Source organism: Puma concolor, chromosome B3, assembly GCF_028749965.1.
Source record: "Puma concolor isolate L17-30 chromosome B3, mPumCon1.1.hap2, whole genome shotgun sequence".
Classification (NCBI taxonomy): domain Eukaryota; kingdom Metazoa; phylum Chordata; class Mammalia; order Carnivora; family Felidae; genus Puma; species Puma concolor.
The window spans coordinates 65681190-65708338 of NC_141672.1; the positions used below are offsets into that span (position 1 = coordinate 65681190).

A 27149-nucleotide genomic window follows, 5' to 3' on the forward strand; every position below is an offset into this window, starting at 1 on the left:
CGACCACCCTGCCCCTTTCTGCAAGCTGCCTTGGAACAAGCCAGTTTTGTAAGCTTGTCTGTGGCTCTCTTCTCTCTGACTATGACAGCAAGGAGGGATCTTCCACCAGGATGGGGATGTGATGAGGAGAAGTGACTCAGGCAAGCTGGGCACTGGAGGCAGGTGGGGTTGGGGGGTGGAATTAGGAGGCATCTCAAGAGAGTGATTAGCTGGTTGTAGGGTATTTTCTAATGATATCAAGGGGTAAAAAATCTGTTCATCTCCCAGTGTGTTCTAGATCCCACTTTATTTTAAATAAGACTCTTTTTAAAGAGTCCATTTTGCTGGCACGGGTGTGCATCAGAATCATCATCTCTCACCCCACTTTCAAAGAAAAATGTTCTTAAAAAATGTAAGTCCAGGGGCGCCTGGGTGGCGCAGTCGGTTAAGCGTCCGACTTCAACCAGGTCACGATCTCGCGGTCCGTGAGTTCGAGCCCCGCGTCAGGCTCTGGGCTGATGGCTCAGAGCCTGGAGCCTGTTTCCGATTCTGTGTCTCCCTCTCTCTCTGCCCCTCCCCCGTTCATGCTCTGTCTCTCTCTGTCCCAAAAATAAATAAACGTTGAAAAAAAAAATTAAAAAAAAAAATGTAAGTCCATTTTTATCCTCTGGTTAACTGGGACCCATGTCCTCTGCCCCTGGCAACTATAATGTTAAAGTTCTCATCAGTATTTAAGAGTAAATGCAGGATTTGTGTTTGGGTGAGGGAAAGCTGATTTATAAAAGCACATAAAACATCAAATTAGTCAATGCTATTATAAGACCTGGATATCAGAAAATCACTCTCAAAATGATCTCTGGCACACCACCTGAGGGGGTGGGAAGAGTCCTCTGTCTGCTCATGAAATTTGAAATATGTTTGTTCATGTTTGTTATATGATCCACACAGCCTTGCTCTGGATGTGAACTCCAATGGAAGCAAATCAACATGTCATAATCCACATATTAGCCGCCATGGAGATCGTATTTGAGATTTATTATTATACTGCAGTCCCAGAAAAACTTTGCTTTCCATAAAAAGTGATGTTTCCTTATTTTTTGATGAATGGCTGTATTTCCTTTTTTTGCTTTGGTTACCAGGAAGCTCACAGATAAATCTGAAGCTTTATCAGATCACTTATAACCCTCTTAGAGACTCTATTGTGTGCTCCTACTATGTGGTAACAAATGACTTATTTTTGTCTTTTCTTTTTCCTTATACCTTAGCTCTGTTTAGCCATTGTCTTTTTTTTTAATTATATACATTTATATAAGCTATTTTCTTTGTGGAAAGAGGAGGACATAAGCCAACAAATTAATATTTCTCCAAGTTTTAGGTCCTATATCAAACAAGCATTTTTTAAAATTTATCGTATTAAGTCTCTTTTGGATCCGTTGACAATTAAGCCCCAGGCATACCGGAAGAGATTTCATAAAATCAGGCTATGTATTATTATTACATTTTCAGTGTTAGGGAATACACTTTGTTTTCTTTCTTCATTTTCACTTATGCCTATTCCATTATACCTATGGATTAGACCTGTCTTTAGTAGCTCTGAAGGCTATCTGCCAGGTATAAGAAGGCATTTAAATCCCATGCAAACCAAACTCATTAATGATATTTGGGGCTCTTTTTTTTTAAGATAGGGCTTCATGGTGAGTAACTAGGAATCATCTTTATCTAGGGAAGTAAGTCAACAGTGCATGTTTCTTTTTATTTTATTTAATTTTTTTTAAAGTTTATTTATTCCGAGATGGAGAAACAGCATGAGATGCAGAGGGACAGAAAGAGAGGGAGAGAGAGAATCTCAAGCAGGTTCTGCAATGACAGTGCAAAGCTCGATGCAGGGCTCAAACTCACGAACTGTGAGATCATGACCTGAGCCTAGATCAAGAGTCAGACACTTAACTGACTGAGCCACCCAGGCACCTCTATTTCTTTTTTAATGTTTATTTACTTATTTTGAGAGAGAGAGAAAGCAAGCATGGAGGGGAGCAGAGAGAGAGGAAGAGAGAGAATCCCAAGCAGGCTTGAACTCACGAATGGTGAGACCACGACCTGAGCCAAAATAAAGAGCTGGATGCTTAACTCACTGAACCACCCTGGCACTCCAACAGTGCATATTTCTACAACCTGAAAGCACACCTTGAATGTTGCTTTAAATATATATCTCTGGCAGAGTCAAAAGGGCTGCTGAATTGGTCTGAACATCATCACGGATCCCTTCATTCCTGCCATCATGATAACATGAAAGGACTTTACAGAGAATAACTGCCACACATACATGCTGGAAACCAGGAGCTGTTCCACTCAACAGAGTATAGAGGAAAAACCCACTCTGATTGTCTCTATATTCATGCTATACAACAGAGCTCAGGACAAGTCTCTCTACTTAATTTTCTCATGAGTCAAAATAAAATCTTAATTCTTTCCTGGACATAAGCCACTTTAAAGGCACCATATTTATTTACATGTTGAAGGAATATAAAACTGAGGAAGGGATATTTTGAGAGCTACAAATGTAGGCATAACTATGCTCTAACGAACTGGCATGCTCACAATATTCCTTAACAGTTTGACTGGGTACATCTTTGGTGATACAGCCATACATCGCCTTTATTTAATGAAACTATTTAAAAAGAAACGGAGGGGCCATAATTTCACAGACTCCTTATCTCTGTCTAGAATTTCACGGGATAACTTCTGAGCCAAAGTTGTAGGTTACAAATAGCACATTTGGTTAGCATTCAATTATGGGCGTGTTTGTGTGTGTCTGCGTGTGTGTGCGCTCATGTGTAAAAAATTAAGTATTTACTTAACCAAATAACTGTGAGTACATTGTGCATCGTATGTCCCCCATGAGTACCCCGTGACCCAGCAACTTCAAGAAGTCACTGAAGAAAGTTGGAAAGGGTTAAGTCTCAAGTACCCTATTGGGACTGAGAACACAACATTTACTGGGTTGGAAATTCCTTCCCAAAGTTGGAGAATTAATTTTTAAAAACAGGCCATGTTCTTAGCAGATTATTTTCACATTAATCCAGAAGTGTTTTTCAACTTTAGTTTTCAATGTTAACACCTACATCGGCATTTGCAAATGTCACCTTCTCGTGATGGACCCTTCACCATTTCACTTGCACAGTGCCTCCAACTGAAGACCTCTGTCTTGTACCTCGTAGTCTCCACCATTGCTGGCGACAATGAACCCATCTACCACTGAGGGTACAGCACGTTGGGGCTGGCGTCTGCCCCTGGTTAAGTCAAGATGCTGACTTGCTGACTACTGATCCACACTGTAAAACCCATCCCATAAAAGAAGCAGGGAATGACCGGACAGAACGTGCCACCTGCTGCAAAACGTCTACACAGCTGCTTTACTCTGCAGAAACCTCAATTATTTGTTTCAGATTTTAAGAAAAGATTGACTTAATGTTACAGTAGAAAAGCAGTGAAATATACTGCTTTTAAGGAGAACCCAGCACAGGGTTAAAGCCAAATCTTTCTTGAACAGATGATATTTCAGATGGCCACACTATTCCAGATGCATCAATTTCCTTGAAAATCCAATCCATATATGTGCATATGCTGTGCTGGCAGGAGGACTGACTGAAATGGCCAAAACCCAAGAGCTAATATTCTTTTGGCCAGAATAATGCAATTATTATTTTCCTAGCTATCAGTCTAAGCATACAGAGCCATCTGTTATGCAAAGCAAACATACACATCTCAATTACAGAAAATGCAGTTGCCTTGACAGAATTTGGATTACACCACTAACCAGGGCTGTAAAATGTGTTTTGAGCTAGTATATAATGGATGCTTTTCAGGAGTTTCCTAATTAGCATTTACCTGCTTAAACTAATTATTCATCCTTCTTCTTCACTGGCTTATTAAACTTTGTTGGATACTGTGCATAAAACAGATGAATATGGGCATCGCAGGACAACAAACAGTGGTGTTTCCAGTCCTGTAAGATACTCACATAGTGGGCACACCCGTTTCAAAACTGAAGATTCTCAAAACTAGGTCCTAAACAGATTAAGATGAGGCTTAGAGTCTATTAAAGGCTATTACAAAACCAGAAATTTCAATAAGATGCAAGAATGCTAACAGTGAGTTAACAATAGCCCAGTTTCTATCATTTGGTTTGCTGAAACCCACATAAAATAGAATTACTCTGTAAACTATAGCCAATAGCTTCGCGCGTTCTTCAAGGAAGAGTTAATGGACCCTTGCTTGGATTCTCAACAGTAAATAATCACATTTGGCAGCATCCCTCCCCCTCCTCCAGACCTCCTCAAATGCCAAATATCTTTCTTTATTATTTCCCAGTGTCTTTCTCAATTTAGCTATTACCCAGCAAACCCACTAACAGCCAAAATGTTCCAGCCGTGCTGGGTGCCTCCTTAGAGCAGTGCCAACTTGCGGAAGCAATGAGTCTGGGGTGGGTCTTGCTTAAGAGGAGAGAGACAACTCTTATCTCCATCTTTAGCTCCAAGGGGCAACTGAATGAGAAGTAGATTATCCAACTTGGCAGATCATCACATACACACAAAATCCCTCCCACCGAGGCTGTGTTTTCCTCATGCCAAATCACCAGATGAAAAGGGTCAGACTCAGCCAATCACCTGTATGGGCACAAGTATCCAGATGTTCGGCACTTTTACGAGAGGAAAAAAAAAAACCAAAACATCTGGATAATTAGTGGAATCGCCAACTTTTCTTCAGGGGATTTTGGCATTCTGTAGATGCAACCTATGTCCTGGAATCCAACGGAAGTAAAATTTTTGTGTTCCAGGGGAATATCAAGAACGGACATCTAGGATTTTGTCCCTTACCTCAGCTGCCTCCATCTTCTTTGTTTTCAACCTCTGACAGACACGTACGAGTAATTAAAGTGCACATAACGAAAGGCTATCTTATTTTATGAAATTGCCTTTCAGCGTTAGGAAGCATTTGCAAAGGCAGCAAAACAGATCCTTGCTGGGACCCTCCCTGCAACACATTTTAATGGTCTCTTTCAGCATTTCTTGACTCCAAATGACTCCTGTCATTGTGTCAGCTCCCAGGATAATGCAGGGTACTCCATAAACATCCAGTAATAGGACACAAGGGAAGCACTATTAGTGTGTCCCTCTCCTACCGGGCACAGAGGTTTCAAAGTTCAAAACAACTGAGGGAAGAAACTTCATTTGTTCTCAATAAATTAATAATGATCCTTGGGGGGGGGCGGGGAGGGGGGGAACTAAAGTTTTTGAGTACAAGTTTATTCCGAACGTTTCGAACTGACAGAATTTTCTCACCGACTTTGCAAGAAGAGTCAGGCAGAGCCATTAAAGAATACATGTGATAATTCACACCAAACAGAATACCCCTTGAAGAAGGAAAAGCACAAGGCCGAAGGAGGCTTCACAATCTCTGTCGAGAATCTAAATTGTTTTACTTACTTGTGAGAGGCCTAGGTAGATGGAGACGGTTTCAGAAATGTACAAAAATTTTCCTTCTTGATTTAGTGCAAATACAAAGCCATCCAGGGACTGCAGGAAAAAATAAATATATAATTAAGTTAATACACATATGCCGGAGGTTTAATGAATAGGGCATCTGATACAAAGCAACATACACTGAATTTAAAACCATGTTTTTCTTCCTGTTTAACCGAAGTCCTAAGATCTTCTACTAGGGCCCTGTACGTGAACAAACTAAAGGCCTAAATTAAGACCACAAGCTTTCCTTTATTTCAAGGACTTCCTTATGTCTCTGTCATTTTGACCAAGATACATCATATTCGTGTACAAGATCAGGTCGTGCTGATTTTATGAGCTGTTGCCTTTATTTTTATTTTTATTTTGTGGATTCAGTAGTTTAAGAGATTAAATCAGCCAGATTCTCCATTAAATAGCTGAACAGGAATGGAAACTGTAATGAAACAAGAGGAAAAAGGGTCCCCATATGAAGAGCAAGTAAAATCACCACTGGAACTACTGTGGACATCAATAATTTGCTAATTAATAAAGGATTATGCCCTTCTCACTCTCAGCGCCTATTGTGGTAGAACAAATAGAAAAAGTCAATACATTATGGGTGAATGATTATAGGCTGAAACCTTACAAACTGTAATCCTTTTTTTTTCTTCAAAACTCTATATTCAAGTTTTATTGTGATAGACCTGGTTTCTATTACACCTCCTGAAATGGAAACAAAAGGAGAGGAGTGGGGAGAGAAGGATTCTCTACATCATCTGTAGCTTCTGGAACCTTCGCCCACTTTCCAAAGGGAGGTTGCATTGTCAGTGTGACGAGTGGTGTAAATCGTCATGGACTCCAACTGCAATCCAGCACTCAAACAGCGAACACATTTGTTTCAAATGCTTGCGATCAAAGTGCATTGTATACCTTCCGCCCCCCCCCTTAGGTCTTTTGTTTCCCTTTATTTGTCTCTAACCAGGTAGGCTGCGCAAGCGATGCTTGCACAGAAAAAGAAGTTTCCACGATTCGTGGTTTTTTACAAAGGCTGAGAATTGGGAAAGACAGGAAACCCACTCTGAGATCAAGGTATGTGGCAACACTAAATTAATGGTGTAATTTTGAAATAAAGGTGGAAGAAGCATATAAAATTCTGGTAGAGAAATGGATCATCTCATATCTCAGCAATAGTTTCAGTTTCCTAAAATACTGAACTCTTTGAGCTCCAAATATCTATATCAAATACATATATATTTATATATGTATTAAGTGTGTATGTCTATGTGAACGTGTGTGTGGGCACGTGCGCACGCGTGTGTGTGTATGTGTGTGACATCTGGACTCCAGGCTTCCTGATCCGTTTTCACAGTCCCAATGGTCAGAGACCGTGGGTAGTGTCCAACCTCCTCCTCTGATTAGGTGGGTTCTGAAAACATTTCAAAAGTCACATTACATGATTACATTACAAATTACATGATAGGCAAGCTTTTGGTCAGGATACCGTCCATTTATTAAGCAACATGTGCTAAGCAGTTTGCATGTATTATCTCTTTGAATTTTCACAAGTATCATTTGAGGTAATTATATTATTATCTACATTTTATACACAAGGAAATCGAGGCTTTGCGAAGGCAGGTGACATGTCTGCCCTAGTTAGTGATGGAGTGAGGATTTGAACTTTGACAGTTGGACTTAATAACAATACTGCCCCCACTCACAACAAAGGTTATGTAACTAATATGTGTAAGTCAATGGAAAGAAATGGTCACAGCGTTTGTGAAGTTGAACCACACTAAGATGCAGCTTATGACTGAAAAATCGTCACTTCATTTTGAAAGATTTGTTCAGATGACAGAATCCCACCGTTAGAAGATAGGTAGGAGGTAGGATGACAGGAGAGTTTACAAGTCACTTCCACTAGAGGTTACCTTGTCACCTTGCTCTGTAATATTTCTCCTGGAATCAGCTAAGGGACAGGGAACAAAATACTTAGTGGACTCCTTCCCTTTGACAAAACCGTCACCCCCTCCAGAGCCTCGTGAGATCCAACCTTTCAAGTTTGCTGTGTGGCACTGTGTGATCTTGCTTTGAACCAGTGCAAAGGGAAAGAAGTTTCCTTTGTGGAAATTTGGGAAAGATCTCATCAAAATGTCTTTACCTCACACAAGAGGTCTTCTGAGGATGACTCATGAAGATTAGGATCCTCCCCCTTTAAGCCTCCCATGGAGAACAGGGCCTTGACAGGTTTTCCACTCAACCCAATGGCCATGCCCTGGCATACAGTTATAGAGAGTTGTGTGAACCCATCTTCTCAAACCTTAAAGTGCTGCTGTCAGAATAGAAAGACAGAGAGAGAGAGAGAGACGCAGGAGAACTTCTTATGCACGCACATGACAGTTGCAAGGCTGACTGAGAGAAGAAAGGACTGATGGAACTAGCACAGAGACAACCTCCTGTTCTCTAAACCCTCATTGTACAGGTTGGAAAGCCGAGGCACAGAAAAGGTTAAGTGGCTGGACAAGATCATACAGTCATCCAGTGGCAAACCTAGCACTAAATCTGCTGCATGCCGATAGTGTGGTTAAAGTATTCATGACGTTGTATGGTCCTGGTTGGCTTATTCAAGTCCCAAGGAGACTGGGTTTCTCAACAGTGGGGTGATGTCTTATTCATCTTTATCTGGCCAACATCAAACAACTGCTCAGCCAAGACTTAGTAAACCCAGTTCACTTCCACGCTCAATGCTCTTTCCCTTAGATCACATATGCTAGAATGACTAAGAAAGATGGAAATTCTTTTCTTTTCTTTTTTTTTTAATTTTTTAATGTTTATTTATTTTTGAGACAGAGAGAGACAGAGCATGAATGGGGGAGGGGCAGAGAGAGAGGGAGACACAGAATCGGAAGCGGGCTCCAGGCTCTGAGCCATCAGCCCAGAGCCCAACGCGGGGCTCGAACTCACGAACCGTGAGATCGTGACCTGAGCTGAAGTTGGACGCTCAACCGACTGAGCCACCCAGGCGCCCCGGAAATTATTTTCTGCAAGAGTCCTGTTTATGAAGCTATTAGAGTATTTGAAGATTCTGATGCCACAGATGTCTAACATAGTCTGCGATATCTCCTGACATTTGGAAAATCAGAGTTAGCCTAGATTCTTTTGCTGTTCTCCAAAACATCTAGTGCAGGTCATGTGCCATCCACAGACAACCTTTACTTTATTACTCAAAGGGATCGTGATTTTGTAACATTGGGTTCATATCTCATGAATTTACTAAAATAGTAGAGGGTTTTTGGGCACCCTAGCAAGGAAACAAAAATTCTGGAGGCTGAACATCTGATGCTATTAAGCAGCAGCGATCTAAGAACTGGCCAGTTTTGTTTGGCAAGGCAGAGGCTCCGACACATGTTCCAATTTCCTGGTGAGATTAAAATGAGTCTATGTCTACATGAAACAAAGCATCCAGTCAATTCAATTAAAAATAACAGCCAATTTGGTGTGGGAAGAACACAACTAGTCAGATTAGCTGTTTGTCATCAGAGAGGTAAACACATACACACACACACACACACACACACACACACACACAAATTGGGCAGTTAGCCATCTTTTTTACCTTTGTATTTATCATGTCAGTCAGTTATAGCTATAGTGTGAGATGAAGGTCCAAAACTCAGGTTTGATTACCTTTCAAATAAGGAAATGGGATACGAAACCAGGTGTGTGGCAGATTGGCAAGGTGGCTCTTCGCACGGCCATTGCTTTCTGGTTCAGGGTCATCCCTGTTCACAGTTAGCTGTACTCTGCTGCTTAGGAAAGTTTTAAGAGTAGCATCAATACTGTTCTGAATGTGTTTGTCTCAGTTTTAATAGGTGACAGGAAGAAGGAAACATTCAGTTCATCTTGGGAGCCAAATGTGATTCATCTTAAAGTTTTGTGGAATTTGTCAAAATTTTGAATCAAGAAAGCTACTGCATTTCAAGCTTTTTCAATCACTGCAGGCTACTTTTTAATTTTTTTTTTTAAAACTGCCCACTGTTTTCAACAGGCGCCAATTAAGATTCTGAGGTCAAAGGGTTAATTACATCTTCTTACTCACTATGTAGAATTTTCTGATTATTAACTAAGGTTGGATTAAGATGAAAAAGAACCTACACAAATGTTAATGCTAGTCCCTCCTTGAGAAGATTTATTATAAAGCCGTGCTGAAATCTATCTGCTTCCCTCAAAGCAGATGGAGAACAAAATCTTAGAAGAAACAGTAAAACAGACATTTTAAAGGCATGCTAGTATCTGATTTATCAAGACAGTTTTCTTATTACTAAAACCAGTTCTTAGCCATCCTGACAGGGCTGATAGGAGATTTCCTTTGTCACATCCTGGTAAGTCTATGAGGTACACATGCAGGAGGGAAGCTTGGATACCGAAGTCAGGAGCTACAGCATCTCTGAATAATAATGCCTGTAATTATAATTTATATCCCCTGACATCAGTATAACATATAAAGTAAAAGGCACGGTTTTTTAACCCAAAAGCTGAGGGTCTCTAATAGTATTGTCAAATGATGAGGTTATTTCCTTACAGGGTATGAAACTAACCACAGCCTCATGATTGAAGGTATACTAATGTTTAATGCCTTGTGCTAAATGGATTTATATTTGTCAAAGTAGTTTTGTCTCTCTCTCTCTCTCTTTTTTGTTTTGCATATTCCACAACAGCCAAATCCCGCAGAGTGAAATCTTACCACCTTGCCCTTATAGGGGTAATTCTCATGTGTATAACTACTCTGAGATCAGTGGTTCTGTCTTCTACATTCCAACGCAGAAGAGAAAAAAAAATCACCCCAAACTCTTTTCCTATGACCTCACTCCAGTTAGAGTGAAGAATTACCAGTAGGCTAGGTTATTTTAATGACAGATTATTTTAAACTAAGCCTTCACCATCTGTTCCACCCCCTAATTATGAATGCAAAAGGAACATATTTCACAATTACATCAGTAAAAAAGTAAGATACACGTGATTTAAATGCATGCATGTGCTCCACATCCAAAGCACCGTGCGTCTGTGATGTTCTTCTAATTCGGGCTTAGACTAGGCAGAAAATACCCATCCATGATAGAGTACAGTCTCTGACACACTCAACTTTCTCTCTGAACCCAGGGTTTTTCATTGTTATGGCATAATTCTGTTAGCGCAAGAACAGAACGTGTATTTCAGCACCATGCTTGCAAGCCATTAGGTAAGAGTATTTTATAACTATGAAAACATCTCTGCAGTTAATAAGGAGAGGCGGCATGAAATAACTCCTTCAGCTGTCTGAGCAGTGGGTTAGCATTGGAAACAGGGGAGTCTGGTCTGGAACCAAGCCTCCATCATCATGAAAGAAACTGAGTGAATAAGCCAAGCACAAAAAAGCAGCCTGGCCTGAAGAGTGAGGACAGGGCTTCAATACCTATCTTACCACTCAGTTTTGGCAGCAGATAAGAGAGTTAGAAAGACAAAAATGTTTCTTAAATTTTTTGGCCTTTGGATACAATAACACTTTGATAGAGCTCATTAAAATGCCATATTGCCCTCTGATTGCACTCAGGAGCTGAGGCTATACTGCTCACGCACACACATGTGGACTCCCGGCAACCTCAAGGAACCTGGGACGATGTCCAGAAGTGCCCACATGTATCTGTTTATGGGGAAGAAAACGTTTCCCAAATTTTGTCTTTGCAATCTGCGTTTTAACAATCAAGCACTGTGCAGAAACAAAAGCTTTATTTTTAGAAGTAGGAATCTAAGGCAAGTATATTTTCTCAAAGTGGATAAAAGCATGTATCAAAGGTCTGGGATTTGATTTAGCTCTCAGGAATCTTCTCGAGCCTTCTGGCTCCTGTGTCTCTTCCTTTGCCCCTTCCCCACCACCGTGAGTCAATAACACGAGGGGTAGCATGGGTTCGTATCATTATCATGTATCAAAAGCCACATGTTCCCCCAATCACAATACCAAACTAGATTAATTTGGCCACACCTAATTATTTTCCCACTAAAGAGGAATTCCTTAACAATAAACCTTGGCGCCTCGAAACACCTCTCCTAAGAGTTTCCTAAAAGACATAAATCTAAACATCTTAGGTGAGAAAACAGTGCAGAGGCACAGACGGCCTCTCTTCAGTTCTTAGAGGAGAGTTACCAGAATAAAAGGAGAGATGTTGAGCTGGTGAAATGTTAAAACATGAAAAGAACAAAGACATCTGCTTTCTGAGCAAGGAGATCAGGTTTTGCTTCTGCTCATTAAAATTCCATTTTGTGGGAGCTGTGTATCAAAGTGCTGACCTTTTTTCTCCGGGATGCTAGTTCAAGCCTTACATCCAGCCTTGAGGGATGTAGATTTCTTGATTTAAATATCCAGCCAAACGGACAACAGGCTCTGGTATAAAGACAGGGTGTAGCATTTGGTGGAATCACACGTGTCTGTGTCTCTGAGCCACCAGGGGCAGCACGTGGCTCCCACATCCTCTGTGGCTTGTCCAGGGAGACTGGGACTCCAGGAAGCATAAGTGACCGTGTGGCGCTCACAAGCTCTGATGCCTGAGGGAGAGGATTCCCACTAGTTATTCTAAGGCACAGATACTCACTGGAACATTAAAATGCCTTCTTTTTGTGTACATGGTGTATTAATTTACTGAAACAGAGGCTCTTCAGAATCCAGGAGCGAATTTCTTACTGTGCATCTTTCCCGTTTAATTCAGAGTTCTCTTTCAAGTTAAAGAAAAAATTCCCATGCCAGCCGGAGTAATATAAACATTACATTGTGCTGGCTCTGAAAGGCCAAAAAATGTCACTGCTTTGCTTTGGGCACTCGTGGAGCTTGGTCACATACAGGGAGGGCTCTAGGTGTTTTTCAAGTTGTCTGCATTATACAAGGCAATAAAAAGAATAGATACTAATTGTTTATTGGACATTCTATAGATCACAGATTACCGGAAAACAGAGAATGGATTCTATAATATGTATTGAATATACTACTATATATTACATATATTATATATCACGTATATACCATCATACTGTATTATAGAATGTCTTAAACGATGCCCAATTCACTCAAATATTCACCGGAGAGGAGGGGGAAATGAAGAAAAATAATATATGTTAGGCAAATTGCATAGACTAAATGTGAGCGAGGTATTATTTAATCCTACTTTACAGGTAAGGAAACTGAAGCCCAGAGGAATTAAGGACACTGCTCAATGTCACGCATCAATACGTGGTAGATCTAAGAAAGAAGGATCCTCTTTTTCCTCCTGTGCTGGGACCACCTGCTGGGTCTTTTAGTTGTTTCACACCCCATGGAAGCTGCTCAAATTCTGTGCTTCCTCCAGCACTTCTTTCCACACAAGGGACTCTCATGCTCCTATTGTTTGAGGGTGATACATTGAGAAGACAACGTTGAGTGCTTACTACGCACTGGGCCTGTACAAGCTGAGGTTTCACAAAGCTGAACAAGGACCCAACTCACAAGCTCTTTTTTCAAAGAAAGATCATCCTTGGGATCGGAGACAAAGGAAATGAGCCAAGTTGGAAATTAACTTTATAAAACAAAAAGTTGCAGGGCAAAGGCAGTTTCCTGCTTAGGATACCCTCTGTAATAGGTGGGGACTCCTGTCTGATATCACTAAGCCCCGCACCTGTAATATGCTGTCTTCGATTTAGAAAAGGCATGGGTTGATGGAATTTGTATTTTTCAGCTTTACTGAGGTATAATTGACAAACCAAACTGTGAGATATTTCAAGTATACATGGTAATGATTCGCTACACAAACACATGGGATTCTTCCCACCTAGTTGCCTAACATATCCATCACCTTGCATGCGTCTCTTTTTGGATTTGTGAATGTACAGTCAAGAGACTGCTAGACCTCAAGGAAATTCTCATGCGTTGGAGGAAGAAGAACTAGCCTAGAAAACTTCTAGGAGAACACCTCCCAACAGCAAGTGCCAGAACAAGCCTTGAGCACTTACCCCAGTAGGCCATGGGGCTGGCCAGGACCATAACCCCATTTCCTGTCCCCAAGTGCTTCCCTGAGACTTAGGGCTTTTTCCTCCCCCTTCTGGTATATTACATACTATTTTATGTAGAAATATACTCTTTTATGTAAGATGACTTTACAGAAATTTGTTTTGCAGTCATGTTTGCTTAGAAGTACATCCTCGATAATAACAAGGCAGACTCATATTGCTACTTCTGTTACGGCTGATTATGACTGAACCTTGACTGTTCAACTGGGCAGTGGGAACAAAAAATAGGTTCCTTAAGAGAAAATAATAAAAGCTTTGTACATATATTCCTTTAGGTAAGGAGTTTGTGTCAGGGGTAGTAACAGTGATTAAAGAACCCTGTAATGATTTTAGCATATTAAAAGACCATTTAGAGACCTTAGATATTAATCTGATGCATTCATATGAGTTTCATTTAGGAAACATTTATTGGTATCTCTAGGGAAATGGTATTAAAAACATCCATACTGAAAGAAACTTGATTGTTGCAAATGTAGTGGCCACGGACTGAATTATATCCCCCCAAAATTTGTACATTGAAGCCCTAACTCCCAAGGTGACCGTATCTGGGGACTGGGCTTCTTGGAGATAATTAAGGTTAAATGAGGGCATAGGGGTGGAGTCCTAATTCAACAGGACCGATATCTTTATAAGAAGAGGAAGAGAGAGCTATCTCTTTCTCTGTAGGCATGTACCCAGGAAAGGTCATGAGAGCACACAGCAAGAAGGTGGCCATCTGCAAGGTACAAAAAAGGCCTCACCAGAATCTGACCATACTGGCCCCTTGATCTTGGACTTCTAGCCTCCAGAACTGTGAGAAAACAAATGTCTGTTGCTTAAGCCACCCAGTCTGTGGTATTCTGTTATGGTAGTCTGAGTTAAGATAGTAATTTAGGAATTCTGATTGGGCAAAATGCGTGGGCCATGAAAATCTTCAATGTTAATTTCAGGAAATCAGTGTAACTAGATCTTCTCCTCTTTATTCTATATACTATTCATATAGTTAATAATTAATTTTTCCTAGGCGCACATAAAGCTATAAATATGATGGACTGATAATAAAAAGTAGTGTTTAGTTCCAGAAATTCGATAATGCTTAAGACTGTCTTTGAAATCTTTTTCAAGCAATTGCACCTCTTCTGGGTCCTACATTTACAATATTGAAATCTTTATATTGGTTTCCCGTGCATTTCAAATGCTTAGAGGCTACACTGCTTCAATGCCTTAGCTCCATACAAAGCAGAGATACACATTTATGGGAAAATCAATTATTCTGATGGAACTGGGAACCTGCTGCTGAATGATCTTGGGATAAACAACTGGGTTTACCACTTGCTATGGCTCTTGGCTGCTTTTCTGACCTAGTTTCATTGCACAGTTGGCCGCTGAGTCTTAGCGAGAAGGACCGGCATATACTGCTTGTCCACAGAGCTCTCATCCTATTCAGGGCTTCAAGGAAGCCCACATGCCAATTTAACACTTCTTTGAAGCAAAGAAGATTGTTGTTTATTGTTTGCTGACATACTTGCAGATACACAAAGTGTAACGACTGATGTCGTAAGAAATCCTCAGACAATCTCTAGATGACATCCTTCAAAGGAGAGCAATTCAGCATGTGGAATGTGGTAGCACCGAATGTGCTAGGTGTACATAAAATGACAGTCTAAATGTATGCAATTAAGTGTAGTGGTGCTTGGCTATGGATCCTGGCTTCTGACGTGTCCAATTCAGGAACAGAATGAAAGAACCAGACCAGCCTATGAGGTTTTTGGTATTGGCAACTTTGGGGGATAACAACATTAGCAAAGAAGGAAATTAAATGAGATTGGAGTTTCCTTCCTCTTTCTGATCTATTTCAGCGACTATCCTGACTGCTCAAGAATTCATAGCCATCACTGAGGAGTAACCGGCTCTTTTACTATTTGAATTTCCAGGATCATATGATGCTTTAACCGAAATCTCTGAGATTTAATAGGAATCATGGGACTGAAGTTGTCTATAGAGAAGTGTAAGTAACGGAAACACAAAGATAAAGTCTAAAGCAACTACCTTGAATATAAAATCAGCTATGTTAAGGTAATTTGAAGAAGACAAAGAATGTATCTAACCGGTGGAAACTACTGGGCTCTCTGTCTCCATGTCTTTCTGACCCACCATATGGGCCATATGCATACGAGGCAGCAAACATGACAGGCTCAGCTATTTCGTGTTTAAGTGATTTGACTGAAAGGTCAAATAATCATCAAGATTATTTTTGTTTTCTTTTACAATAGGTGCTCAAATTTGTTTAACAAAACATTCGAAAGGTATAGTTCTGTTTTGTCTTAAAGTTTTTCTAGAGAAATGCACTGCAGGCGACAAAGGGCAAATTAGATTCAGTACATGAACTGTCACTGAATGGTCCATTTTTCAGGAACAGACCTGTTCTATAAACTTTGAGATTCCTGCATTCTGAGAGATAAATATATTTTAAAGGTGCTAACACACACCCTTATAATTAGCAAATAGGATGGACCATTTCATGGAGCTAACAATGCCACCATATGCATTTCCCAGGGCAAAAGGAAGTGTCAAAAGTTTTTGCCCGGGCAATCTTTCCCTTCTCTTCTGTCCTCAAGTGCTGTCCTCACACAGGATCTTTCCCTTTCCTGGACTCCTTAGTGAAGTCAGAGACCAGTAAGTGACATCCCAGACATTTGCCAAAGAACGGCAGATTTTGTTTTTTGTTTTCCGCTAGCCAGCACATAGTTGTTAGCCTGCTAGGCAGGTCTAACTTACTTCCTGAGCACTTTGTTTTGAGCTATTTGGCACAAGGTGCCACAGAACACCACAATCTACTTTAGCCATAGAGACTCTATTACCTGACACACCTGAGGAATCACTAGATGAAGTGTTTTCAGTGACTCAGGGCCATGTAGTTTACTGAAGTTATATAACAGCCTACAAGGGATTCGCTCTAACAATAATCTAGGTTATGCATGATCTATTCAAATGCACTGATGTGCCAATTCACGGTAATTCCAAATGAAATTTGCAGTTGGCTGTATTGATAATTCATTCACTAGAAACCTCGAATCAATAGTCTCAGCCTAATTCTAATGTGCACAATGATCCATTTACCCACTCTTTGGACTTAAATAGCTAAAGATATGTTAGAACAAAAATAATTTGAAAATGGATATATTCCACCATTCAGTGCATTTGATGGATGACAGTCCATCTCTCAATGACTATTAGACTTATTAAAATTCTATTTAGTCTACAGAATTTATAGTAGCCTCAATCAGATAGCTCTATAATACCTTCAGCCACACCTGTCACCTCCCACTTAGTCTTTCTCAACCTTCTATGTCAAAGGCATCCAAATGGCCAACAACAGTGGTAGGAAGGGGCAAATATATTGATTAAATTCCACATCTGAGTTTTCAGTTGGCCCTCTGCCTGGCTTCCTTTAAGGGATGCGTATGGGAACTAAAACTTATTTTCATTATTAAAATGGTATTTTTCTTAACTGTCCAGAATCCCAAGACTATAAGATAATCAACTTCACAATGAAGAAATATCCCACTTGTATCCACCACACACACTCTGTCACCTAAGACATTAATATTTTTAATGAAGTCTCTAGTAATTTAAGAATGATGAATCCTCACTAAAACTCTGTCTCACACATATCTTAGAATTTAAGTAAACATCAGCCTCCCATGAATGATAGACGCCTCAAAGAAGTATAATGTCACCTGGGATCACCTTGGAAACGTCAGCACACAGGTTTCGAATCAATAGCTTCTCCCCCAACGTCTAGGTTCTCATTTCAGCCCCCTTGTCACTTCTTTTTTCTCTTATTCCCTTTTTTCCTCTTCTCCTTTAGTCTATTGATTTGCACTCTGTATTCATCCATTTATTGCAAGAGGTGCTGATGGTTGCAGGGATGGTGTGGTTGTAGTGGTACATGTGGGCCGTATTTCATGACCAATGTGCCCAGTAATCCTGTTCTGAATGCATTTTTATGTGGAAACTACCCTGGGAAGTAAAATAACTATGGATATGTTTGTACACATGACTCACGGATGTGTAATGATTACTAACAAATTTTGAAGACGAAGAATGGCTTCATATTTGTGTAGGCTAGTGTAAATTTTGTGTGGTTGAATATTGGGGGTAGATTCTTTTTGCCTCCAATGAGATTTGTTCATTCTAGTCTTGACCTTTTCCAACAAGTAAGATTTGTTTTATTGTCTTGCTTGGGGGCTTCTCCTTAGTAATAGGATGACCTACTTTAATTTCTACTTAAATGCTTTGCAGGCAGGAGAGGGAGTTCCCCTAAAGGATTGAGCCCCTAAAGACTCAAATTGGCCTCTGTGCCCTAATGGAAGACTTTTATCCCAAAGCAAATAAAAAATATATTAAGGGTTTTACAAACACAACCTTAAGCTGTTATCATTTTCTGTGTGTTCCTTCTATTCTTATTAAAGGTAATCACACTTGCTTAAGACATTTACTGCTCCTCTCCCAACAGATTTTTATCCCTTTCCTGGTTCTTTTGTGCCATAACAGACACATTTCACGAAAGTGTATAGCCAATATTATTTTGCCATTTCTTAAAAGGCACACAAATGTGGCCTAATGGCACACAGATGTGACCTACTAGGCAGGTCTGATGGACTATATGTTGGCACAGGTCTCCACAGTTTATCAACATCCTTAATTTCACCTGAACTAATGGGATCAAAACAGTGCAACAGTGAATGACTGACATTATCAGTATTCTACAATGTAGGGAGCCCAGCTCTTTTCCATAATCTCAGGAGGCAACACACCCTTATAGGCAATGAATGAAAGAAGCTTGTTCCTTCACATATTTCCAAAAAGCAATTCTTATATTGGGCTCCCTTAACACACAGAACTACACGATTACAATTAAAATTTCCAATAACATGATGGAATACAAAACCTTCATTTTGAACAGGATTAAAAATTCTTGTCTCAAAAGGCTTACTACAGTACAGTAAAATCTAGGGGTTCTGCCATGAGTCATGCATGCTTGCTTCTTCAAGGCTGAATCTTCTTGCCTCACAGGGACACAGAAAAGAGAATGATGGGTGTAGCAGGTTATCCAGCAACTTTTTGAAGGAACCATATTACTAATGCACCCTTTTGTCATCTGACACAGTGCGAATGAATTATATGAGAGAACATCTAGGCTTCAACACTCGGATGTACAGAGAGAGGTCAAAGCAGAAGTACCTGAGTATTGGATGACACAGGCTGAAACATTAGGACCCTTTCTTTCCACCACTTCTCTACATATGTCAGTGAACACCAGGATTGCCGACATAGCGAGTGGTTTAAAGAGAACTAATTCTTTTACGTCTCTCCCTAGGGTTTTTCCAGGGGAGGCTCATAAAAAAAAAAGGGGGAACTAGATATTATCCGAGTCTTGGATGAGGCATCAGAAAGGGGGCTTTATAGGGACAAATTCCTGGCCTTGTTAAGGGGTGTGGGAGAAGAGACTTCCAGAGGCAGAGAGCCTTATGGAACCCCCAGAGAAGAAGATTAAGGAAGGAATAAGGATGCATCAGGCAGATGGGTGGACTACTCCTGAGACCAGAGTGGCTTGATCATTGCTAAGGAGCACATTCTACAGCTTTCACCAGGGAACCACTTGCCACAGTTCTTGAGAAATGCTCAGGGAGGACGATACCAGAGGCCACAGCTTGTGGCTCAAAGACCGGGCACTATAGAGGGGCCCCTCTAAATTCCACACTCTAATTGTGCTCAACACGAGACATGACTCTGTTAGAAAGACTCTGGTCAGATTCAGAGAGACTCTAAGATTTGGGGCAATGGTCAAGGAGATGGGACAATTATGGCCTTGTCTCTTCAATTCCTTTAGTGAAATTAAAGACTCTATGTGGCCAGAGGTGGACAAGTTTTATGCCCAGCTTTGAAATGAGAGTCCTTCAAAATCTTTAAGAGGCAATGAAAAAGAATACATGCATTTTGGACTCAAACAGACCTGAGCTGGAATTCTGAATGTGCGATTTTACTGTTTTCTGATATGTACATGTAAAGAACAATGTCTGTACATTATTTAATATATGTTTTAATGTTTGTTTATTTTTAAGAGAGAGACAGAGCATGAGTGGAGGAGAGGCAGAGAGAAAGGGAGACAGAGAATCCGAAGCAGGCTCCAGGCCCTGAGCTGTTAGCACAGAGCCAGATGCAGGGCTTGAACTCAAAACCCATGAGATCATGACTTGAGCCATAGTGGGATGCTTAACTGACTGAGTCACCAAGGCGCCCCCTGTACATTCTTTATTCTACTCAGTAGAGTTGTTGAGTTGATTAGAATAAATGCATATGGTAGATATTTGATAAATGGCACCCACAGTGGTTATTATTTGACTTGAGATGCTGACTTAGAAAGAATGTCTGCTAAAGAGTGGTTTTTACCTGATCATAAGAAGAAATGCACATGTGGAAGAAATGGTGTAATTCACAAAGGGCACTAAAATGAAGTTAGATATGAACTTAAGGGGACAAGGAAGAAAAGGACTCTTGGCTGAAATGAGATTCCATCCTGGTCATATATACTCCTCTTTAAATGTTTAATGAACATGAGTTGGGGCCAGAGTACTTGTAAGGGAGAAGAAAGACTTCATTGACCTTGAGGAGTTGTAGAAGTTACCAGAAAGAGACGGAAATCTAGGGTGGGACACTTGCACAACACAGTAATGTCAACAAGAATACGAGAAAGAAAAAAACCATGAAGACATAAAAATGATTTTAGTTCCATAAGCACAGCCACTTAAAAATGAGGATAATTCGAGGATGTGTGTGAATACTATTATATATCATGTGTATCAGTGACAGAATTTATTGAGGTGGCCTCTGTTTTGGACCCCAGGAGAAGGACTTCATATGGACTAACCCAGCTTAATCCTCACTTCCTTACTCTGATGGATATACTATTGCTGTCCCCTTTTGAGATGAGGAAAATTGAGATGACAAGTGGTAAAGCAGGAACTCAAACGCAGTCTGCTACACTGTATATCAACTCTGAAGATTTGGAGCATATTTTTTTCACAGCAGAGACTCTTCACTTTTTTGGCATCAAATCGCTACCCTTTGTTCCCCTATACAGAGTTCCCTGGGATAGAGGGTAGACAGGTAGTGTGCTCAAGGTGATGTCCAAAGCAGACGTGGGATAAGAAGATGGTTGTTGTCCTCTCTGATTGTGATGTCAGCTAAATGAGAGATTGAGGCAGGACAGGACCTTCTGCTAGGTATGGTCTAAGCTATACCTTGGTCGATTATAATCTACTGGGTGAACCTCATTCCACGGGTGCATTGTTTCACTTAGGTTGATTCCTAGGCAACTTTTCCCCTTTTCAACCTCACCTCAGTAACATACACTCAATAAAAAATACTGAGGCAAATATAGAGAAAAGCAATTCTTCTCTGCTCAAAAGATCTTGGCAACAGGCATCTAATAGTCCGAGAAAAATCCATTGTGTTCGAATACTCATTCAGACTAACCTATCACTGGTATAAAGATCTAGTAGAATGTGAAGTGAGAAAGGGCAATGTTCTAGATATTGAGCAGTAGAGATAAGAATAATACAGTATTTTTATTAGAAAATTTCGATTACACATAATAATATTGTGATGGTTTCATACTAATTCTATATTGTTTCTACTGCCTCCTTTTCAAGGATAATGGGAAGTAGATGAAAGTGGGTATGGGCTAGTGAGAAGATGGTCTTTAAGCTTTCTCCAGATGAGAACCGAGGGAGTAAGAGTACAGGAAGAGATGGAAGGAGGAAGGAACCAGCTTTTACTGAGGTTCCACCTTTGTCTACCACACGCATTAAATCACTAGCTACTTCCTCTGAGCGCCCAGCCCTGGCCTGCTTGTTCACCCATGTGGGGACCGGGAGGCCATGTCTGAGGGTGATAAGGAAAGAAAATAGAAAATGCCTGATGCTGAAGCCTTTCATCCACTTGACAACTTTGTCTGAGTCTAGTTCTGCTTACCTTCAAATAACACCCATACTCTGAGTCACATAAGAGACTTCAAGGCTGCAGTCTGCCTCATGCTCAACAAGTAGAGATCATGGTGTCTTAGGGAGTGTCTCCTGATCTCTTGGGCTCTGCAAAAGGCCAGCACCTCCCTCCCATTGTGTGTGTGTGTGTGTGTGTGTGTGTGTGTGTGTGTGTGTGTATTTGCCTGTATGTGTGTGCATATACCACCCAGTTCTTCTTTTAAATAGGGTGACTGATCAACTCAATATATGTATTTTTTAATGTTTTATTTATTTTTGAGAGACAGAACATGAGTGGGGAGGGGCAGAGAAAGAGGGAGACACAGAGTCTAAAGCAGGCTCCAAGGCCCGAGCTGTCAGCACACAGCCCGATGCAGGGTTCAAACTCATAAACTACGAGATCATGACCCGAGCTGAAGCCGGACACTTAACTGACTGAGCCACCCAGAAGCCCCATGACTTAATATTTAAATTTTTTTTTTAACATTTATTCATTTTTGAAAGGCAGAGAAAGAGCATGAATGGGGGAGGGGCAGAGGGAGAGAGGGAGACACAGAAACAGAAGCAGGCTCCAGGCTCCGAGCTGTCAGCACAGAGCCTGACTTGGGGCTCCAACTCATGGACTGCAAGATCATGACTTAAGTCAAAGTCAGCCGCTTAACCGACTGAGCCACCCAGGAGCCCCACCATGATTCAATATTTTTAAGTTAAAGGTCTGCAAAGGGGAACCATCAACAATGAAGCTTAGAATTCTAAGCTCAGATTCCTTTTTGCTCAGCACTGTTCAGGTCTCAAATTCAGTTTTGGGGTTCACTGCTTTACAAGAAAGAAGAATTTGGAGAGGGTTCAAAAGGGAGCTGAAAAAATAGATAATTGAAACATAAGGCTTTTACAGAATGGTTAAATGGACTGGATTATTCAGTCCGGAGGAGACCCAGAGGTGACTGAGTACACGCCAGGTTCCTCCACAGAGGCTGGCAACCAGTCTTTCTGTTTCATGAAGGGCAAAGGCAGTGAGCAGAATCTGGGTGCAAAAGGAAGGGTTTCCCAACAGTGAAGATTATTTAGAACAAAAATGAGTGACTGAGGACAGCCGGGTTGCCTCCTGTTCTGACATTCTGCAAGGCCAGATATACACCTTTGAGAAGGATGGCTTAGGAATGACTCTGGCTAACTTGGAGAGAAGGGAGAGGGAGGGAGGGAGCGAGGGGGTGGAGGGAGGAGGGCAAACAGTAAATGATACTCACGCTGGGATTCTATGTCATATTCTAAGGTTGTTCAGAGAAAGCCAGCAAGAGTTTCTCACCAACAAAACTGCAATTTGAAGCCAAATATGTATATGCACCCATACTAACTACATGAGGACACTAAGAACACCGTTCAAGGTCAAAGTCAAATGGGTGGCTGCTACAAAGGGCACCGTCTTTGAAGGGCTCTAACCTGCCTCAGTAAGATATTTATAATGCTATTATAAAGGAAAAGAAATTAACCTGTAGAGGAAAAAAAGGAAACCAGTGCACTCCAGTGAGTGGGAAGATATACACATCCCCACAGGCATCCATTTGGCTGGCAGGATGGAAACTATTGCAGATCTGACCGGAATCCCAGAAACAGCTCATGAAGATTCTCAGTCATTCCAAGTAGGCAGTGGAAGGTCTTATGCACCAAGCAAGAAAAAATTCCTGGCATTTGTACACGTGGCCCTTTCATTAAAGGGATCTTCACAGGCACTATTGGGCTCGTTCTCCCATGATCCTGGAGATGTTTCTGCTTTTCCCATTTGAGGGACAGGCACACTGAGCCAGTGAATGTATCTTGCACTGGAAGAGGGAGTGAGGCAGCGTGCACAATCGTGTGTTCCATGTATGAAGCTGAGAAATGTGTAACCTGTGGGCAGTGATTGGTGACAGTTCAGATATCTTAATTATCTATTTAAGAACCGGGTCTCTATCCAGCCCTAGCCTGTCACAGCATCAACTACTCTTGCCAATATTGCAGCTTTAAGCAGCATTTACTCTGTTGGTGAGCACAGCATGTGGTAAAATGATTTACCATCATGAATAAACACATATGCTTGCTTGGGTCCAAATCTTAGAAGTGACAACCCATTTTTGGGCCCATGATGTAATGGACTAGAAACAAACTAAAAGGTACATAATTTACCACGTGTGAACAAATAAGTCCCTTTGCAGCAAGTGAATTTTTGGATATTAAGTGCCAGTTACAGGTTCCTAGCACATGTGCACACACGTACACATATGTGCACACATGTATCCACATGCAACACACACACACACACACACACACCCCTAAATATGCCCTAATGGTATTTCTTTGATGCCTTGAAACATAACTGGGGATAGAACTGACCAATAAAGGATGCCCAGTAACATAAGGTAAAGAAGGAAACCTAAGTGTGGAAAAAAAAAATAAACAAACACATTAGACAAAAGGTTAATAAAGAGATTCTACTCTAGACAGCAACAAAAAGAAGTGCCAATAGATCATTCCTTCTTCAAAAAACAAACAAACAAACATACAACATCTATGCCTAGTTTCCTTAGCTTGAAAGTGGCGTCCTCTACCCCACATGCTTCCCCCAATAGACAGACACGTCATTTTACTTTTAGAATCTTGTTCCCATTTGATGTTTACATTTTATTTTCTCATTCCCTTTCCTGAATCCCCTGCTTCTAGTTTCCAGCATGGTGTTTACAGAGACCTTTACTAGAATCAGGGAGGTTGAAGAGACCCCATTTTTTCCCTTCCCTTGCAATGTCCATTCTTTTTTGCCTTCCTTCTTCCCAGAGAATAGGTAAGTTTACCCAGAAAATAAAAAGCTAATACAACCTTTTGCTCATCAACAAAAGTATGTCTTGTTGTAGCCAGGAATAAGTTAATAAAACAGGGAAAAGGCTTAGTGGCTTAAAAATAGGCTCCTTGGGGTTATGGAGGAACAATGTTGTTTTTTCTTCCCAGCGTGCAAGGATTTAATTAAGTGATAACAGTCACCTTGGGGTGGCTGCACAAGGCAATAATATCTAGGTGAAGAAAAATGCTGAAGAGCGTTGAGTACAGTCAATTTATCTTCAGAGAAGGCAATAAATGAACAAAGCATAGGTATTGGGCTGATTGTTTTGCAATGTTTCCATTACTGATAAGCATCAAAAAAAGGGGGGACAGATTTGGTATTTTTGGTTTCTGAAATGTATTAAATACACAGAAAGGAAATGAAAAAATTGCTGTGAGGTCACATTCTCACATTCTAATTACAAACAGTTTGGTAATTATTCAAGCTAAACATAGAACAAGGGGATTTTCCTGTTGACACAAAGGATGGGAACACAGCTGAGTGGTGTATTTACAAGCAAACATACACAACTTGGAAATTTGTGTTGTGCCAAAAAGAAGGAGAGAAACTGAAAGGGGTCGGGGCAGAGAGAGGCTGCACTGGTGGTCAGCCTCAGAAAGATCAAATCTTTTCAGTCCGAAGGTCAAATTCTGGGGACTCTGCAAAGTTTCAGGGGGCTTCCCTGAGAAGTATTACGACAAGGCATGAAGAATATACTAAAAAACCCATAATGAAAGACCAACCCCAAGATGGGGAAATCATCAGCCCTGCATAAAATTCAGAAATAACAGCAAGGTTAGAATATAATCATTGAAAACTCAGTCCCACAGAAAATGTTAACAGAATCACACAGTGTCTGTGCTCAGAGACACGGCTGAGGCAAGGTTTGAATGAATTGCACGTGAATACTTGATTGATACAGCCGACAGGTTACTTTCATTTTCTTATTGTTCAGGTGTGGGGAGTCAAGGGGGCTGGTAAAATAAGAGGAAGCTTCCATATTTCTAGGAACAAGAATAACAGCAACACAAAACCTCCTTCTGCATTGCCCTAGTCTCACATCGGTGGATCTCAAAGCACCCTGCAAAATTAATTAATTCTAACACTGCCCCTGCTTGAAATAAGGCAAATGAGGCTCTGAGATTAAATGTAACTTGTCTAAGACCACTCAACCTGTTCGCCTCACAGTTTTGATCCCTAATTCCCACACTCCTTGTCTGGTTAATTGCCTTCCTGGAGACCAGATCACCTCCCTCTTAAGAGTTCAGGTTCATATCTCTCCAATTTCAGTGGTGATCGAAAAAATCCTGCCCTCAACCCCTGCCGTCCACTTCCTCAGTTGTGGCTCCAGACATATTCTTCCTTCAGTGAAAAGTAGATTGGACAGGACAGCAGGGCTGGGACCACTGTCTCCAGCTGGGTCAGCCAATGCACAGAACTGTGCTGGGCATCTGCATGAGGAAGCCGCGATGGCTTAGGGACAGGGGATAGGTTCCTTCCCCTACACAATCTCTTTCCCTACCCACTTCTACCCCTTAAAATAAATGTGCTTCACTGACACCCCCTCCGTCTGCAGGATTCACAAAGAATAAGAGTCAGCTAGATGATGCTGGAGAGGTTGCCTGCATAAGGAAAATAGTATACCACTCAAGACCACATAAAAAAAAAAAAAAGATAAAATAACAAATGCTTTGTCATAGAAATTCTATCATCTTATGTGAATTGATGACAGATATATAAATTGCAGAATGCTGGGATGGTAAGGCTCAATGAATTTTTCAAGAAAAAATATAATTTCTTACAATTATTATGAATAGTAGTGCTAAATTGTCCAAAGACTGCATTACAGGCAGTGATTTTTGCCACTGATGTTTCTCAAGTTACTAAGAGAGGAAAATCTGTCTTATTTTAAACGAGCTTTCAATAAGTGAATAAACACAATGTTTAGGAGAAGTGAGAATGCATTCTCCTAGGTTTCCCCAGCTTTTCCAAATACTTGTCAGTGCTTTCTAATAATAAAAATAAAAATAATTCTCATAGGTCCTATGTCAAGGTTTAGGTGACAGGTCCCTGTGTGATAGCAGAGTTTAATACGAGATGACTTGGGGTTTCCTGTTGACAGCTGTCCAAGACTGACTACTGTAAGAGCCAAACTGTTTAAGAAATTATTTACTCTTCTGTTCCAAAGAGATTTGTAAAATGCTGAATGCAGGGATGTTGGAGCTTTATTATGTTTTGGTTTGGGCCCTCCTGGGCTAACAGCACAACAGAGCAGGGAGAAGGTGTCCTGACTAGTCATATACCTCTGAGCAAATGGAGATACTCAAGGTCCTTTCAGTTTTGCGTGATTTGTTTTCTGGTGTGTGTGTGTGTGTGTGTGTGTGTGCGCGCGCGCGTGTGTGTGTGCGCGCGCGCGCAGTCCTTAATTAGCAGGCCCTTTAGACCTTGGGGCTACAAGCCTTGTTTGGGCCTAACACTAGGGTCCCTAAGGAAAAACTGAATGTGATGAGGACAACCAATTGGCACCCATGACATTACATAAATACAAAGGAATTTCTTTGTTGATTGTCCACAAGTATATAGAAGACTCATCCACTCATTTCCTGGTGTTCAAATGAAAATTGGTCTACACAGGTTTATAGCCCATGACACCCCAACCTGAAATTAGGTCATAGAAGCTTAAAGGTTTGTGAATAGTTGAAAGTTATGCTAACCATTTGG

General features: G+C 40.8%; 1 protein-coding gene across 10 annotated transcripts in view; it reads right to left on the reverse strand.

Moving 5' to 3' along the window:
- NPAS3 (neuronal PAS domain protein 3) overlaps positions 1-27149 on the reverse strand; it is an 865390-nt gene that overhangs the window by 236964 nt on the left and 601277 nt on the right. For all 10 annotated transcript variants that reach the window (XM_086709953.1, XM_086709952.1, XM_086709951.1 and 7 more), the window contains one exon: positions 5466-5555. In XM_086709953.1, coding sequence (XP_086566079.1) covers positions 5466-5555 — 90 coding nt within the window. The remainder of the gene's footprint in view (positions 1-5465; positions 5556-27149) is intronic.